Below are 19171 nucleotides of genomic sequence, written 5' to 3' on the forward strand. Positions count from 1 at the left end.
ATTAAAATAATATTCTCACTTTACAAACCTTTTTTTTTATCATTTGTTATCAATAAAAAACTTTAAGTAAATTTGCTTGAAATAAATTTGTCGAGACTGAAGTGAGTTTGGGGGCATACAAATCCAGCGTCCTAGCTAGCGTTCCATTGTCGTTTCTGGAAGCTAGAGTTAGCTTGTTTCTGGTTTCCTCTTTTCTTGTTTTCTTTAACCCAAAAATAAAAATAAAGTAAAAGAAAAAAAAAAGTTACATTTACGCTAGCGGCTAGTCATTCATGGGGAAAGAGATTCACACACAGCATTTCTGTAAGAGAAGGGGTAGATGAGGCTGAGATAAAAACTCCAGAAAAGATATATATGAATTACAGAATCAGCAAAGTTCATACTCTAACAATAGATAAGTTACAAGCCAGTACAATTAATTACTTTCCTTATTTGAAGCTGGAAATTATATCTTTTACTCACACAATAAACTATATATACGACCACAAAGGCACACACATACACACTATATATATATATATATATATATAAAACAACTACAATACTACTACTACACAAACAAGACGACCACATATATGAATTAAAATTACTCTATTCTTCGTTATGATGAATTATTATTCCATCAAGTAACTATAAATATACTCGGGAGCTTTTAGTTTGTCTATGTTTAACATGTTTAAGATATCTTTATTTGTTGGTTGGTTTTGTCATTATTGTGATATATATGTAGTGGGGAAATTTAGTTAGACTGTTTATGACTGTTAAATTTTGGTTTTACTTGATTCTTAGTGCAGTAAAAAAATCTTTCACACAAAAAAGCAGATACAATATGCCTTTTTAACTCACTTTGATATTGTTCCTGAAAAACGAGTGTTACATTATGGGACAAAATCGAAATTAGTTAAGCCTTGCTGCGTCTGTTTTCTTGTGCGGAGAATTATTTTAACGCACTAAGAATTAAGGATTAAGTAAAACCAAAATTAAATTTTATCACAACAATAACTAACAAAACCACCCTGTAAAAGTATCTTAAGCATGTTAAAGTATATGCATGCTAGAAGTGCCCGATATATTATGTTATTACTTGAATTGCTGGATAGATGAAGACATGCATGCATGATATGACGATCTATCAAGGTATTCCGATGATGGGAATGAAAGGTACGTAGTAGCTAGATGGTGCCAAACCCCACTCTGGAGGCAGAGGAAGATCAACTGTTTTGGAAGAACCTACTTGGTTCTTGTTAGCCTTCTTGGGGCGTGATATCATGAAGCTAAGAGGAGAAGAAATGGTGTAGCTATTATGGTCTTTTCCTTTTACAATTTTTGAGACTTGGTTCTTCCTCGAAGCATAAAGCTGAACTGGCCCACCGAGAATTTTTGCTATGCAATTCACAGAAGAAGATGGAAGGGCAACCTTGAAGGATCCATCATCTTCTGTACTTGCCATAGCAGGCTTATTCACACCTTCGCACTTCACTGAAACCTTAATATCTGAAAACAAAGGGTGGACTGTACAATCAAGATGATGCATGATACCAGCTAGCTAGACGCTTATCTTGTTTATTTCTATAAGTAAATTTTTATACAGGTATTCAACAGTTTCCATTTCATCATCAAGGTTTTAAGTATAATGGACAAGTGACTCACAAAAAACCAGTCGCAGTAACAGTGAACAAAATGAGCATTCATCCCTTAGATTCAAAGGATACTTTTAGATAATAATAGTAAATGATGGATTAAGCAAGCTAGTTAAGGGTTACGTTGAGACAAACCAGATAAATGGTAGCGGTGAGTGCAGTCAAGGCAAGAGACTTTCCCCTTCACAATTTGCTGGCATGCTGAGGGGTCAATTCTGGCTAGAGCTAGTGCAAAAAGAAGCACTGTGATCACCTGAGCATAGGCCATTGAGTGAGCTATGCAAGAAGCAAAATAAGAACGCCAGATCGATTAAATGTTAGTTTTGTATAGAAGAAGATTTAAAGCCTAGCAGCTTCTAAATACTACTGATGAGTACTGACCATATTAAATATTGGGGGACCTACGGCTGACGTTAGTAGTTGGTGTCAACAGCTTGCAGTTAAGGCACACGTTACTGTAGAATTTCCTACAATGCGAGCACATGGCTACTCCTAGTCTTAAAAAAAAATGCACACTTAGAGATATTGGTAACTCATGATGCTTTCGAAGTAGTCCTTTAATTTTGGAAACGATAATGACGCGGGAAGCAAGTAGAGATATGGTATATTAAGTATATTAGTTTATTGTAATAAGGGCATATAAATTTTATATTATTTAAGATCATGAATTTTAATTTGTGTTATTTATTAGTCTTATATTATTTAAGTTATAAAAGCTTTTTTTTTCTTCTATAAGTATAAATAATTTATTTACTTTTTGTTTATAAAATAAGATAAATACTTTATTCGACTAGGGTTAATAATTAGTAGGGAAAATTCCACTCTCCTTCCCTGCAAGATGTTAAAATGACACTCCCCTCCCCTCTATTTTATAAATGTACATTCTCCTTTCTTCTAACTTTTAAAAAATCTCCTCTTTAATCTATTTTAAACTTTTTGTGTTAACTAATGTTAACTTTATCCATATTTTAAGAAAAAATAAATTATTTTTTAAAAAAATACCCATTAAAAAAATTATTTTTTATTATTATATTTTTTTACTAAAATAATTTTTAATAAATTATTTTTTATTGATTAAATTGTATTTTTTAAAAAATTTAATAATTATATTATTTTTTTCCTAAAATATCCTTCAATAATTTTTTAATTATTAAATTATAATTTTATCAAAATTTTTGTTAACGATTTTTTTATATTTTACTATTAATTTTTCGATATCTATATATATATATATATTATTTTAACATTAAATAAAAATTTTAGTAAGCTTATTTTTCAATATCAATATATATTAATTGTTATATATATTAACAGTGATAAAATTTTTTTATTTAATGTTAAAATAATATATATTGATATCAAAAAATTAATAGTAAAATATAAAAGTAATTGTTCATACAAATTTTGGTAAAATCATAATTTAATAATTAAAAAATTATTGAAGGATAGATATCTTAGAAAAAAAATAATTTAATTATTAATTTTTTAAAAGTATTTTAATAAAAATACAATTCAATCAATAAAAAATAATTTATTAAAAGGTATTTTAGTAAGTAAAATTTAATGATAAAAAATAAAACTTTTGTTAATGGATTTTTTTCAAAAAATAATTTATTTTTTCCTAAAAAATGGATAAAGTTAACACAAAAAGTTTTAAATAGATTAAAGAGGAGGTTTTTTAAAAGTTAGAAGGGAGGAAAATGTACATTTATAAAATAGAGGGGAGGGAAGTGTCATTTTAAGTTTTTAACATCTCACATGAGAGGGGAGTGAAATTTTCCCTAATTAGTATAGTAAAATGTTTGGTTTTACTCTAATCTTATTTACGAGTTAAGAATTTCTTAACCTTAACATGTTTTGTATCTTAAAGTTTTAAATTTTACCAGCTTACTCTATTTATAAAAAATTAATTTTTTTTAAACTAATATAAAATATAATTATTTTAAATTTTATATATATTAATAAAATAACTGAACGAACCTAATTTAAAAAATGGCATTAGAATTTTTGAATCTACTTGGTGTAATATGTGATATCTCAATCTGAATTTTATTTTTATTTTAGATTAATTTTATAAAAAAATAAATATACTAAATTGGTAAATTAAATAGCTAACTTAATGATTATTACAAATTTTTATAAGAGAAATAAGAAGTTGTGAGTTCAACATCGACTCTCTTCATTACATACATAATATATATATATCAGTAACAAATAAATTAGGGTTTTTATTCTTTAATAAGTCTAACGTATGGACGTATGTATACACTATATAGTACATACATCGTACAACTACTCTTTTATATATATGGAAAAAATTTCTTCTCCTTAGTATGTATGGCATCCGTAGTATAAAATTATCTATTGTGAACAAGCTAAGTAGCAGAAAAAATTTCACATTAAAGTCAAGAATGTATTTGAATTTAATTTCTTGGTGTTGCTTTGGACAACAGCTGACATTAGATATGAAAATTAATTACCGTAAATGGTACGTAGGGCCGACTCACTACGGCCCCTGCAAATGGAGTAATTATCGTAGGAAATACATATGGCTCCTCTAAAATGCATAAAATGAAAAAATTGAAAAAGTGATCAGAAATTAAATATTATTAAAGGATGCGTGGTATTTCCAATTAAAGTAATGTTGTTTGTAAAATACTTTTAATAAGAATAATGTTTTAACTCTTAATTTTACACATTTTAGAAGCATTAAATCCAATTGTGGAGGTCTCAACTGAAATTTCTTTTTGTAAAATAAAATAAAATCGCAAAGATGGTTCTAATTATTTTATGCCACATTCGAAAAATTTCTTCTTTTAATAAACATATATTTAAAAAATTTTCTCAATAAAATCCAATTAATAAGTAATAACTATATTTCCCCTAATTTCAAAGAAAAAGAAGAAAACATACAATCATTCTGTTGATTCCCGCAAATGTGGTGGATGAATTATCCAATGCAAGTGGATGCTAGCTAGCCAGTTTGCGCTATTAGAAACATTCGAACCACTACAATTTAATGCTGTGGATGTGTCTGAGTCATGAACAGTGAATTAATGTACTGTGCAATAAATCGTACGGAAAGTAAGAAACAGTATTTGGGTGTGTTTGGATTTGCGTTGGAGAAGAGAAAAGCGCGTTTGACCTTCTTGAACGCTTTATCTTTGTGTTTGGCAACATTTTTGTACTCTAAACGCAGAAGTGATTTCTATGTTCAACCCAGGTTTACCAAAAGCTATAAATTCTAACTTTTCCGTTTAGCTTTTCACGTTGGATTAAAAAATATGTTTTATGTACCAATTATGTCCTTCATTATTTATATGTTGTTTTTTTATAATATTTTTTCTAATACTCTCTTATGCATATTATTGTTTTTTATAAAACTTCTGTTTTTTTGTTTATATGAGTTTTTTTACTGTTATTATTATTTCTTTTATACATGAAATATTTTTTTACTTTGTATTATAATTCTATTAATCCTATTAGAGTACTAAAGAATATTGAGAGTACTAAAAAAATATTAAAATTTATTTAAATATTTAAAATAAAATTATAAGATAATATAAAATAATTATTTAAATTTATGTCCTTTTCTGTAATTTTTTACCTAAAAGTGATTTTGAATAATGTAATCCAAACAATATTTAGTTTATGAGTAAAGCTAGGGAACTAAAAGTATATCAGCCAAAATCCAGCCAAATACCTTTCGATGAATTCAAAATCTCTACGAATTAATATATATGGATGTTTCTTCTACTAAGTATAAGAATGTTTCTTTTTCATATTAAATGGATGTTCTTTTATGTATTTTTCGAATTTGTGTTTGACGAAAGGGAAAATAAATTTTGGATCGGACTTGTTGAAAGGGTTCCGTGATTCTAGGGGTGGTTATTGGGGATTTGAAACATATTAGTCAATGAGAGATTTTATTCAAAACGGCAATTAATAACAAACATTAAAAATTAAATAAAAATTAAATTAATTAATTTAATATTGTTTTGTTTATCTTTTGGCTGATCCCCTTTTGGTTTCACATACTTTTCCTTAGTTTATTATAATCCATTTTGAATAAAAATTGCCAAACATAAATCACGTTAATACTAACTAATTTTTAATCAAAATTAATTTTATAAAATCAATTTTATACAAACCTCAGTTTACAATCTGTAATCCAAACACACACTTTCTAATAAAAAAGAAATTGATTAGTGTTAAACTCAAATATAATACAAAGAAAAATATTGATTCTGTATTTGTGCGCGTATATATAAGTGTACGCAAATAGTCAAAATAGGCTGTCAACAATCTATAGAATATGGTATGCCCAAAAATCAGCCTCTAGCCAGACTTTTATATATTATATTAAGTATAGGTAATAGTGAAGGAGAAAATTTAGAAAATTAGTATTTTTATTAAAATTTGGTTATTTAACTAGAAAAAAATAAATAATTTTATATTATTGGATGAATTTTACACTATTAAAAATATTAATGATAATTAATTGATAGAGATAAATCACAAAATTTGCAGGCCTCTAACGCTCTTTATATACAGTGAATATTCTAAATCACTTATTGGATGTGGTTAGAAAGGATTTGGATTCTTTAAATTTTAAATTTTATTTTAGAAAATAAAATATGATCTATCACCATTTATTTTATAGGTGGACCAAGAGAAAGTATGAGAAAAAAAATATTTAATAATAAAAAATCTTATTTTATCTTCTAAAATAAAATCTAAAATTTAGAGCATCGAAATTCGGTTAGAAGCGTATAAATTGAACGATTTTCGGGCATACTTTTTAGGTCAGAAAGCACACAAGTATTGTGCTGGGTAATTTGTTGCTTTAATTTCCCCTTGGCACGGGTCAATGTGCATTTACTTTTATCAACCAAAACCACGTTACAGTATTCATCTTGGGTTCCAGATTAACCTTTCCAAAGTTTTCATACGAATGAAATGATATATTGATGCACCGATGAGAAGGTAAACTCGCTAGCTAGCTTTACCTGGTGGCTGGTTGTAAAGAACAACACTATGAATGGTTAGACATTCCACATTCTTTTATGATACTCGTCATCTCAACACAATCATATCACTACAATATTCTGTAATTGTAGCATGCATCTTGATATTGCAATGTACATTTATTTATTTTTATTTTAATAAAACACAACAAAATGGTAGTAGTCTTAACGGGCCTATCTATGAGTCACAACATAAAAATTGTAATAATATATACAATACTCAGCTAACGGACGATCTTCACTTTAAGAAAGTGAAACCTCCACGTGCCACATATATATAGAAATTAAAGATCTATGGATATGGTACAGTATTATTATACGAAACTATCAACCACCAGAAGAGATCATAAGTCCACCACCGCAACGGTATTTAATTGGAGCTGATAGTTTAGAAATTGCATAATTAAGGAAGGCATCCTTTTCTTGTTGCAACCGAATAATCATTCAAGTGAAGCCTTCAAGGGACCATATATTGATCGTAAAAAGAACTATGTGTTTCTTCAAGTGAAGTTTTGCATGTGAAGATTTTGTGGACAAAAATAATCACAAAACACAAGATTAACTATGAAGAAAATTGTCACTTACAAGTAAATAAAAAATTACAAGAATATATAACAACATAATGTTTAGAATTCTAAAATTATACTACTAGCTATCAATTATTTGTGCGTTATCATTTTACCAAAACAATTAAGATATGTTATATAATCTTTTGGGATAAGTACTTTTTTATTCTTTAAAATTCGGAATCGAAATTAAAATTATTCCTATTTTATTAAAATAATTTTCGACGTTATATTTAGTGTTCAAAATTGAAAGTCTCAAAGCTTATTAGTGTTCTGTTAGACGCGAGATGCTCAAGACTTTTTTTATATTTTTTAAACTTCCATCAACGTGGTTTATCCTTTTCCTCATCCTCCTATAACCTATTTCCATGATAATTAATATGTTGCACATGGATTCATGCAATGATGATGTAAGTTCAAAAAGAAAGAAGGATATATGTGTTAGAACTTGAGATTATGCTTTTGCAATTATTTGTAAACACATATATCAAGTAAAAAAAAAATTAAAGACAAATCAAGTAGACCTTCCTTCTAATAAGTGCGTATCTGTGTTCAATGTGAAGCCTTGAATTGAAGGCAGAAGAAATATTGAAAGAATTCATTGATAAGCGCAGGCGCAGCAGAAAAAATAAAATAAAAGAAAGGGAGAACTGCCGGTTAGTTGCTGATGGAGTGCTAACGTGGCCTGCATGACTGGAGCAATCAGTATAACACTAGTGAGTAGTGAGTATTTTTATTGGTGTGGGGAAAGCCAATATATAAGGAAGCGCTCTGCGCCGGAGACTGTGCATGGAAGGTCAACATCTATATCTATCCATGCTCATCCCTCCAAAATTAAGACTTGTTTAAGTGAATTAAAAAATAAAAATAATTTAATATTAAATATATTTTTTATTTATTAATTATATTTTAGTACAATAATATAAAAATGTTTATTTATTTATTTATTATATTAAAATATATATTTTAAAAAAAATATAAATTATCATTTTTTATTTTTTATTAAATATATTAAAAAATAACATTTTTTTTAACAATTTTTGTTGGCACCTAAACAAATTCTTAAACAATCATCGTTAATGGCTATTTTTTTTTCTAAATAATTTCTACAAAGATATCCTTATTACTACCCCCTTCTTATTGGTACTTTTTATAATTAAAAAAGTTATAGTAAATATTTACATTATTAGTCTTTTAAACTTTATCGGTGAATTAGTCCTTTAAATTTCTATTGAATTAAATTATTAATTCCTAAATCTGTCTGAAGGATGTAAATTTTGGGGACATATCTAAAGATATATCGTGTATGATATTGAGTTTTTTTTTTTTTTTTGGTGAGCGCATGATATTCATTTTATATTCAAAAGAAGAAGCGTACGCAACTTTTATTTATTTTGATGAATTGTAAAAATTACGTTGCTCGAAATCAAAGAAAAGTATCAGTAATCCAAAATATATAAAGAGAAGCTAGTTTGAGATATAGGTTCCCTATAGGATTAGGACTAGCAGATATCGCATGTAATTAATTACAATGGGACACTTCTTCTTCAAGCTCGACAAGCACGCTCTCTTATTGATCTTCTATCTTGTTCTCTTTTTTCTTGATCTTCCTCTTCCGGTCAACTCACAGCACCAAAGAAATTCTTCACATGCAGGTAATCATCATCATTCATCTTCAATTTCTCTTTAAAAATAACTACTTTATTTCTCTCGATTTTGCTTTCACTGCTTTATAGGGAACAAGTGTATGTTATTTTTAAGATTAACTACTAATTTAACATTTGAAAGATTCAGCCACCCACAACAACAAGGCTCCTAAAAAATGTTATCCATTAAACAATTTTTGAATGATTTAAAAATGCATAAAAATAATCAATAAATATTATATTTTTTATAAGTGACAAAAAATTTTCGTATATAACAAATAACTTATTTTTTTATCTGAATTTTTTGACAATATTTAAATAAATATTTAAAAAATACATAAAAAATTCAGAATAAAATTTGATCTCTAAATTTTTTATTTAAAAAATATGGTTATTCATAATAATTTGTTTAAAAAAAACACTTAATATAAAATTACTAAATTTTAAAGATGAAAAGATATTATTTTTCTAATAATGATTACAAAAATTTACATTAAAATTTAATCTTTAATTTTTTTTAAGAATATATATTTATTACTAGTTCTTTTTGTCGAGTTTTTTAATCCTTCGAATTTATCGTTAACATCTTTTAAAGTTTTTTTTGTCAGCGTAATAAACTTTCGAGTGTCATTTTAAGACTTGTTTGGGTGAGCTTCTAAAAAAAATTTGTTTTCGAGTTATTTTTTTTAAAACATCTTATAAAAAAAGTAAAAATAATTTTATGTTTGGGTATCTCATACAAAAAGATCTTTTTATTTATCAATTATATTTGACTATAACAATATAAAAAAACTTTTTTGTTTATTTATTATATAAAAAAATATTTTTTTTTAAAATTTATTTAAAAAAAATATAAATTACAGTTTTTCAAAAAAAATATTTTTTTTAGTATTTTTATTTTTACTGTTAAAAATTTATCAAATATATTAAAAAATAAAAAAAAATTATTAAATTTTTTTTTAAGATAATAACGTTCAAACAAATACTTAATAGATTATTCTATTTTTAATTTGTAGGTAACCTAAACTTCATTCCCGACCAAACGGAAACCAGTTCAAAATTTTTTAGTACTATTATTTACAAATTTGTTAAAAATGTGTTAAGTATATATTAAAATTAATTATTAAAAAGATAAAATATTTATTAAAAATAAATTTAATAACATATATAATAACTAATTCTAGTATATACGTAGGATTTTTAAATTTTCTATTCCCATTATTTTTTTATAATTGTATATCTTTGTATGGGTCTTTAAATAAAAGTCCTTATTATTTTTTTTTTATTTAAAACAAAAAACAGATGTGAAAGGAGAGTTCTGCTTCATTACCCTACCTACATTATTCCCCTTTTATTAATTTCCTATGCCAGCAATATATATTCTTAACATAAAGCATAGCAAAGATTTCTATTTTTCATATAAACAATTAAAAAAATGTAGATATTAAATACCAAAAAAAAATGTAGATATTTATTGTTGTTGTTATTGTTGTTGTAGTTTTCCTATTAAAAATTAACAATATAAGCCACAATAAATAAAAATTAAAGTCATGCTTGGTATGATAACATGTTACAGCTGATTCAGCAACAATAATAAAAGCAAGTGCAATAGTATCAGTGGATAGGAGGGGTGGCGGTGGCGGTCACGGAGGTGGCGGTCATGGAGTTGGCGGTCATTCCGGCAGTGATGGGCACGGGAGTAGCAAGGGAATGAATGGTGATCATAGTAATTTGCCCATTCCTTTATATGGCGCAGCTGCAGGTAGTGCTGGTTACCGCAACAACGACCATCATCATGGTACAAGTAATGGTATTTTGAATTCTGTTTATTTTTACCATTATTTTCTTTTGTTTATTCCAATTGTTACATTGTTCGAAATCTCAAAATTGCATATAAATTCTAATTAATTAAGTATGGCACACATCATCATTGAATGGTAGCGTAAGTGATGTAATTTTTAATAAGACGACCAGTTTTTGGTTGAGAAAGCTCTCACATTCATTGGGAGTAATTATTTTCTTGTTAGGGTTGTACACCAACTACGACGTCAAAGAAAAAATTACTAACATTTATTTATATTAAAGTTTTAAAATATTTATCTTATTTTTTTAGATACTAATATTATAGAAAAAATTTTAAATTTAAGTTAAAACCATTGATCTTAATATATATATTATATATATTTTCTATAATTAAAATCATCGATTAAAAATCACTAAAATTTCCAATATTATGATGTAATGATGTATTGTACCTCTCCTAGCGTTAGGTAGCCGCTACCACCTGCTGCTTGGACAAGCAATCTAAATAAAAGTCCCTTGTGTATGTTTTGTCAAATTTTTTTAATAAAATTCTTCTAAAATGAATAGACTGGTAAGGTGAGTGATGTTTTTATCATATTAAATTAAGATAATAAAATTTATACATAAAATGCTTTAAATGCAACAAAACCTTCACAAATGAGGTAATGTACATTGACTAAATGACTGGCATCTTTTTGAAGGATGTTGAAAAGAGTTAACCGAAGATATAGGGGGGAGGTACAAATACAACAAAGGCAATCACAACCAGCTTGATTCCATGGCCGATTCTTAACTGTTTAACCCATCCTTACAACTGTAGGCACCCTTAAATGTACACGTTCCCTAATTATCCATAAACAGAGACCGTACCCCAGAAGGAACTCTATTTCATGAACTCTAGAACTTTCTGAGTAATATCTTCAAGGAAGGAAACAAAGCCCATTACACTTGTAAGCCCACTTCCATCAACATCCTGCTCCTCAATTAGAAAGTTTTCGAAAACTGAGGCGTCATCCAGCCCTCCTCGAATAAAAATGAGCTTGGGAGTGATGCATCTCTCTTGCTTCAATTTGTTGATTGTAATCCTCAACAAACCTGACAATGTATTTTGCATAAGATTTAGGCAGAACAGGTATGACATACTTATACCAACTAAAACCCAAGATAGCAGAAGAAAAAGTAGAGAAGGCTTACAATCATGGGGTGGAGGAAAAGGAAGTGAGGGGTCTGCAGTGGAAGAATAAAACACCACCAGAATTGTGAATGCATCAAGGAAAAATATTGGACTGCCACTGGTAATCAGCGCAGCACGACTCAATGAATGGCGAGGATATGCTTGTTTATCTGGAGTAGCGAATGATGTCAACACTGGATAGACAGCACGATGAAGGGAACTCGGTTCAAGCACACTACAACACAAATGAAATTGAATCGTATAATCAAATTCTTGAGTAGAAGTTCAACCTAGAATACAACACTACCAATATGCTGCGAAAGCAGTGCAACATTATTAGATACTCATTTTAGAGCAGCTAACTCTGGTAAAGAACATACTCATTTTACTCGTAAAAATCAAGACAAGGAAAATAAATTTATAACTGTATAACGATTTGACCTATTACCGTACAAAAAGGAAAAATAGCGTCCTAAATGACCTATTTTCTATGCTCATAATGCACTGGCTGTCATTTTATTTAATAAAGAAGAGTCAACTACCAAAAATGTGCTCCAAAAATTGATTCACCAATAAAAAAAACTCCCAGAAAATGAAAAAAGCAAAATACCCACAAAAAATCTTGAAAACGTGATAGAAGTGCCTTGACATAAAGTATATACCAAGGGAAGCTTACTTTATGTCAGGATACTTTTATCACATTTAAATATTTTAAAAGCTTTTTTGTCGTTTAAATCTTTCAGGATATTTTTGTTAGGTACTAAATGTTTAGTGGGTGTTTTTTGGTGGTTTACTCTAAAAAAAAAAACAAGTGCTACGATTTAGATTCTTACATGAATGGTTATATTTCTAATAAATATTAATAAAAGCTCATTTAGCTCTATGTTGGTCAGCTAATATGTCTAACCTCACCCAGCAAAAAATTGGCACAATTATGCAAAGTCCATTGTTCAAATAAATCTGAAGACCAATCACCTGAACAGGCATTGAAGATAGATGCGATAGTCGGGGTGAACACCTTCTTCGTGAAAACGGAGAAGAGGATTTCGAAGGAGCGCAAAAATTAGGCGAGGTAGAGGCTGAAGTTGAGGACACTGGGAGAATGCAACATCTATCTGAGATCTTAGGGAAAGTCCACTATTGTACTGAACCAGTTTAAGAGCATCATTGTATTGAGCTATGAGGATCACTAGCCATTCTTGAAGCAGAACCCTGCCCTCCCGAACACCTTCATCCAAAGAGGCTAATATAACCTGCAGAATACCATATAATAAGTTGCCCAAGAAAACTATATTTTTAGAAAGAAAATAGAAAACTCAAAAAATCAATCAAGAAAACAGAGAAAAGACTGGAGAAAAATAATTCTATATATGTAGCAGGAGTTCATATATTTATAAAACACTAGAAAAAGCATAACATCCACAGAAGTAGCTCTGAAGTGTGAAGCACAAAAATAAAAATCACATCAAAGGAAATAGATTAGATGATTTTGCAATTCACCTTATGAACAAGCAAAGATAGCACAACTTCAGGATCACAGCTGTCATAAAGTTCATTAATGTTCTCAGCAACACCAAACTGCAACGTGCGGATTCTAAGCCGGCGTTTGAGAGAATGTATGGTTCTGTGTCATTAATCAACACAATAAATTAAGCACAAAAAGGCCTTGAATCATTCTGTAAATAATTTTGAGATGTTGGCAGAAAATGAGAATTTCAAACACAATTATCAAGAAATTGAGGGACTCAGGGTATGCCCAAACAATATCAATAAAGCAAATGGAACTAACATTTTAAATAAATTAGAAAAAAAATGCCCCATCCGAAATAGAAATCACAGGAAAAGAGAACAAGGAATATTCCCTAGGAAATATATTGAAATGTTAACAAAAATAGACTTTTCAAGAATATTCCCTAAGAAGACGATGATGATGATGATGATGATGATGATAATGATGATGATGATGATGAAAAAGGTAAAGTCCTATGTTCAACTTATAATTTGTAGTTTGTGAAGATTAAATAAACGAGAGATAAAGAAAGATGCCTTGGTAAGAAATCCCATGATCCATCTTCAACCAACAAATACTTAAGTTGAACAAAAGAAGAAAAGCTAGAAACTTGGAAGAACATTATTTGTGGCCATCGATGGCAAATAGAAAGTACTTGATACTTAATGACAACAAAGCTTTGCTCCATTAGATAGGCTTAGTTATAATGCATCAAACAGTGCCACAATATTTGTTGTCACATCTAATAGGACTCACTGCATCTAACATGGATAATATATAAAAACACCCATACCATATATACCATAGGATAATGGGAGAAGACCCATATACAATTTATAAACATCTAATATCTCCTCTCTGTACCTATTTGTAGAAACTCCTGCTAAATTGGAAAGTTCCTCGGGAGGAACTACAACTGAGTACTGAAATGCAATTTGAATTGTAGGAACATCTGACTTGTTTCTGCAAAAAAGATAACATCGAATTGGATCAGAACAGGAAAAGTATCAAAGAAGAACTAAAGCTTAATTGCTAAAATATGACACAAAATTATAAGTTATTGAAATCACAGAAGATAATAATGTTACTAAAGATTAAAATTTTCCAGCTACTTTTAGGTTCAAAATTTTCATCTTGCAGTCATAATAAACAAGAGTACTTTATACATCATCTAAACCCCTCCAATAAAAAAGAAAGCATCATTTTTCGCAAACAATCTTCATGTGCATGGCTAATCCATTTTTCCCCTTGAGTTACTCCTCTTCTTGGTCTAGTATCCCAGACAAGCTCTAGGGTTTCCTTATTCAGCAGCAATCTGATTTCAAGTATGAAATGTCCAACCTATTGTCAATACTTAAACACGTGAAGGAAAAAAGGTGAAAATCACACGCACACTCACAAAGTCACAAAGATAGCATGTGTTGGTATGATGATGGTTTCAATTAATCAGATTGTCTTGGTTTACAAAGTTATTTTACTTCTTCAATATTCAACAACACCACCACCTTCTCCCACTAAGAGGAGTTGACTACTTCTACATGATAAAATTGAAGAAAAACAAAGTCATTGTTAAGGCTCTTCAAAGCACAAACTATGAAAAGGTACAGTCTTTCCATTAAGAGAAACTGCTACTTAAACAATCAGTAGTTTATGGACAAACTAATGAATTAGGAGACTAGACGTAGAATGGCCTCATAAAATTCTGAGTAAAAATAACACAGAAAAGTACAAGGCTTACATAACATTTTCACTTTTGAATGCACCTTACTTAAGTAACTATACATTAGAAAAGGAAAAAGTATATTTTATACCCTTAGCATTTGTATTTAAATTTCAACTTTATGCTTAAGTTTTATTTCATTTCAATTTTACACCAAATGTTTCATAACATTTCAATTTTAGGCTTCTGAAACAAGGCAGGCACAAAATTTTGACCAGCCTTTTTGAAACGTTCTGAAACATTTGGTCTAAAATTGAAACGAAATAAAAATTAACGGGTAAAATTGAAAAGGTTTGAAACATTTGGTGTAAAATTGAACAAAATAAAACTCAAAGGTAAAATTGAAATTTAATACAAACGCTAGGGGTATAAAGTATACTTTTCATGTACAAGCTTTCAAGCTAGTAAAAGTCAGACAATACTGTAACCAGTAATAGTTTATACCTTGAAAATCCAACATTGTTTTCAAACACAAAGTCATAAGCATATGTAGCATAAGAATCACAACATATGATGTGTTGAACATTTTCATACTGTGGATCCGGGAAGAAGTGACCATACTGCAATACAATATCACATTATTCTATAAATATATGCAAAAGATATGAAATATAAATCCATCCATTAGATCACACTTACAGAATTGCCAGGTTTAAATTCAGTTGAAGTTCTCAATCGAAGGACACAGCCAAATGCATATGGCCGACTCAGCATTCGGTACCTGCAAGGAGAACAGACCACAATACAGTCACCACTTGATATATATATATATGTGAAAGCATGTTAAGAAATATCATTAATAGTTGGGGGATACTTGCAACAGTTCTTCAACTGTGTTTAATTTTTTATATTTGAGTTCAAAATTTATTACTTAAGTGAATTTCCGGGTTGCCAAATTAATTGGACTTAACCATTTTGAAAAAGAAACAACTAAAGCAATAAACATATATTTCAATGTTATTAACATACAATTAGCTCTATAGTCAATTTAAATCTAATTTGACTAAGAAGAAAGTTGTCGCAATATCACCGAGTTTAGACTGTATTGTGGACACAGGAAAATAGTCAACAGCCAATACTGAACACCTATCTCCTACAGATATAAATCAGGCAACTGCAATGGTTTTACCCATAAAGCATGTCTTGGAAAGTTACGAAATGAGACTTACATGTCCTGAGGCAAAGTTGAATCCTCAGTACTTGTATATAAAAATAAGGAACCACCACTTTCAATACTCAGAAATTTCAGGGAAGCCAAATCTGTGTACTCATTTGTTACCGCAAATATGTCCACACAGACACCTGCTTGAACAGCAACAGCAGCCTGTAATATGTCAACTTTTTCACTTCTAAAAATATGAAAGGTAAAAGTAAAAAAATAACATAAGTTAAATACCAGATCTTTATAAAATGGTGTCTGCTCTGGGAGTAAAGCACGATCTGCATCCTCTCCTTTGCTTGCATACTGCTCACCATACCGTCTTGTATCCAACTGTCCAGCTCCATAATCAGGGGGACCAGACAAGAAAGCAAAGATTCTAGCTGCAGTACTCAATGGAAATAACATCTGCTTGAAGCTTAAGCATGCAAAATTGACATTAAAGAAATCGAACATCAACCTTGTAAACAGCATCTGAGTTTTGTAGTTAAAATCATTCAAACCTAAAGCAAACGTGTTTCCATATTCAGATCCAAGGTAATTGCAAAGGGCTTCCATTGCCACCCCAAAACCGCGCCCACCTATCAGAACACCATCCAGTGATTGACCAGCTGCCGTGGTTCTCTCCCATGAAGTCGTAGGTCTTAGTGTTTCTAGCGCAGATGCAATATGGTCCTTACAGGTGTCCACCTGAAAAAAAAAGGCTTTTAGGTCGAACAGAATTTCCCATATAAAGTGATCTTTTGGGCTTCAACGTGAAAACAGTAATCCTAAAAAAATTGCTTATGGTTAACATACAGGAGCCAGAAACTGTAACAAAGGCATGACATCATCAAGCCCAATTGGTAAAGTTCCCTCTGCATCAGGAGGGATGAACACATTTTTTACAACAGGAATAGGACCTTGAATATCATACAATCCTAGTTTGTGGCTGAAGGTAGCAAGCCCAAAAAGTGAACCAGGAGCAAGAGCTGCAGTAGAACACATGGAAAAGAAAATTAAAAGAAACCATAAAAAAATTACCATATACAAAGAACTGTTTAGTTGGATTAACATATTACCTTCCAAAGCTGCCAGCAGTGCACTTTTAGTCAGCTCCAAAAACTCCTCTGAAGCTGCAGTAAAACCCAGAATATTTTCCAAGTTATAAATAACAATATCAAGATGATTCATCTGCATATCAGTAAATAATCAAAAAACAAGTGTAACAATAACAACAAGGCTTTGTTCCACAAGGTTAAATCCATTATATGGATCCAACATTATATTGTAAACGATGTCTATTCAAACCATTAAAATTAAAATATTTGTAGTGGTCTCATCTCTAGTGCTTCTTAGTCTCCTTCTAATTCTATCAATAGGGTTAACTCCGTATAATTGACTCTCCTTAGTATATGGATCTTTAAAGAAAAAAAAAATATATAATCGAGAGTATCAAAGAGAAGCTTTCTGGACTTGATAGCATGATCACAGCATCCTTCTACATAGAATCAAATGTCAGGGCAAAAGTAACTGAGAGAAAGCAAAAGGAGGAAATGATCAAATAATAGCTATTACTGCTGTGATGGAATTTTCATTCACATTCGACAGAAGTAAGGCCACAAATCACTGGTTGATCACAGTTCACAGTTTGAAATGCTATATCAGTATAACTAGTAGCAAATTTGTCTTGAACAACCAGTGAAGCATTGTACACAACCGTTACCAATTTGCCATAATTCACATCTAGACTCATAAATGTCATGTGATTCCAAACCATGGTCTCCCTTCAGCCTCAACCCTTAAGGAAGCAAAGGCGGAAATTGGAACCAAGTTCACAAATGCGCCAAATAATCATTGAGGAAATTCATTTCTCGCACCCAAAAGCAGCTGCAGGATGAATGAACTTCACACAGACCTCTCTCGCACACATCAAAAACAATGAACCAGCTAAAAGGAAACGCAAAAGTTGCATTCCAAAAAACAAAATGATCTCTCTCTCTCTCTCACACACTGCGAAACCCCTAACCGACTAACCTCACCGAACTAAGGAAATTATGTGGGTGAGAGAGAGAGAGAGAGAGAGAGAGAGAGAGAGAGAGAACGAGGGAGAGAAGAAAGGAGGAAGAATTGTTCAGTTCAAACAGATAAATCTTACAGGACAAGTCAACGGCAGCAACATAGACAGGACGGGCTTGCATTGCCGCTTCCTCCGACGATCCATCTAAGCCAATTCAAATTAAAAAAGAATCCATAAGAACAAAAGACAGAAAATGGATAGGAAACCTGTACAACTTCAGTTGAAGAAGCAAAGCATCGATTCAAAGGAATTACCTAGTGGCAACTCAAGATCTACGAAGGAGGAGCACATCTCGGCGCAGGACTTGGGGAGTGAGTAGCGCTCGACAGCGGCGGAGGAGAGGCCGTTGAGGGTGCCGCAGAGAGAACATGACCACGCCCACTGCTCCAGCTCGCAGTACGTGTTGAAGTACGCCCAACAGTTCTCGCACCGAGGTAGGATGTCGCCGCCCGATCCGAAAGCCGGAGAATGGCCGTTCTCGTCGACGGCGGCGAATGGCGTCACGGTGACTCCCCAGAGGAGGCCAGATCCTTCGCGTGCGTCTGTGTCGACGGGGAAGCGCGAGACTGTGGCCCTCACCGCCATGGTCGTCGAGGATGGAGCGAGTTCGGGCTGTGTTGACTCGGATTCGAGTGACCGAGTTCGAAACAGTAGTAGGGTGAGTATCTGAGTGAGAGTGATGTGTGCGTTACTACCCGCGTCTAGTGTTTGGGATTTTCGCTTTGGGTTGCTTGTGCCTGCGGTTGCGGCCGATGTAAAAAAATATAAATTACAGTTTTTCAAAAAAAATATTTTTTTTAGTATTTTTATTTTTACTGTTAAAAATTTATCAAATATATTAAAAAATAAAAAAAAATTATTAAATTT

General features: G+C 30.7%; 2 protein-coding genes and 1 long non-coding RNA gene across 3 annotated transcripts; 1 reads left to right on the forward strand and 2 right to left on the reverse strand.

Moving 5' to 3' along the window:
* Nucleotides 1–326: 326 nt before the first annotated feature.
* Nucleotides 327–1984, reverse strand: LOC112784362 (uncharacterized). The gene is made up of 2 exons (XM_025827543.3): nt 1776–1984; nt 327–1494 (listed from the first exon to the last, which is right to left on the reverse strand). Exons 1-2 carry the CDS (start codon nt 1906–1908, stop codon nt 1133–1135), a joined length of 495 nt encoding a protein of 164 aa, XP_025683328.1. The 5' UTR covers nt 1909–1984; the 3' UTR covers nt 327–1132.
* Nucleotides 1985–8715: 6731 nt separating this feature from the next.
* Nucleotides 8716–10862, forward strand: LOC112769167 (uncharacterized). The gene is made up of 2 exons (XR_011879439.1): nt 8716–8888; nt 10456–10862. It is a non-coding gene; the product is annotated as an uncharacterized lncRNA (long non-coding RNA).
* Nucleotides 10863–11259: 397 nt separating this feature from the next.
* LOC112784372 (protein transport protein SEC23 D-like) lies at nt 11260–19087 on the reverse strand. Its single transcript, XM_025827554.3, has 14 exons — nt 18559–19087; nt 18383–18448; nt 17307–17360; nt 17044–17216; nt 16749–16935; nt 16483–16628; nt 16256–16410; nt 15726–15807; nt 15531–15646; nt 14231–14329; nt 13357–13480; nt 12832–13109; nt 11877–12091; nt 11260–11777 (listed from the first exon to the last, which is right to left on the reverse strand). The coding sequence occupies exons 1-14, from the start codon at nt 18887–18889 to the stop codon at nt 11566–11568; spliced, it is 2238 nt and encodes a 745-aa protein (XP_025683339.1). The 5' UTR covers nt 18890–19087; the 3' UTR covers nt 11260–11565.
* Nucleotides 19088–19171: the final 84 nt, after the last annotated feature.

This window comes from Arachis hypogaea, chromosome 3 (genome assembly GCF_003086295.3).
Source record: "Arachis hypogaea cultivar Tifrunner chromosome 3, arahy.Tifrunner.gnm2.J5K5, whole genome shotgun sequence".
Taxonomy (NCBI): Eukaryota; Viridiplantae; Streptophyta; class Magnoliopsida; order Fabales; family Fabaceae; genus Arachis; species Arachis hypogaea.

Excerpts from the sequence above, each read along its gene's own strand:
- LOC112784372 (XM_025827554.3), bottom strand. The coding sequence starts at position 18,889 with ATGGCGGTGAGGGCCACAGTCTCGCGCTTCCCCGTCGACACAGACGCA. Across the intron at positions 18,449-18,558 it reads AGATCTTGAGTTGCCACTAG|ATGGATCGTCGGAGGAAGCG; the intron begins GTAATTCCTTTG and ends GAATTGGCTTAG. Across the intron at positions 17,361-18,382 it reads TGCTGCCGTTGACTTGTCCT|CTTCAGAGGAGTTTTTGGAG; the intron begins GTAAGATTTATC and ends GTTTTACTGCAG.
- LOC112784362 (XM_025827543.3), bottom strand. The coding sequence starts at position 1,908 with ATGGCCTATGCTCAGGTGATCACAGTGCTTCTTTTTGCACTAGCTCTA. Across the intron at positions 1,495-1,775 it reads TCACCGCTACCATTTATCTG|ATATTAAGGTTTCAGTGAAG; the intron begins GTTTGTCTCAAC and ends CTTTGTTTTCAG.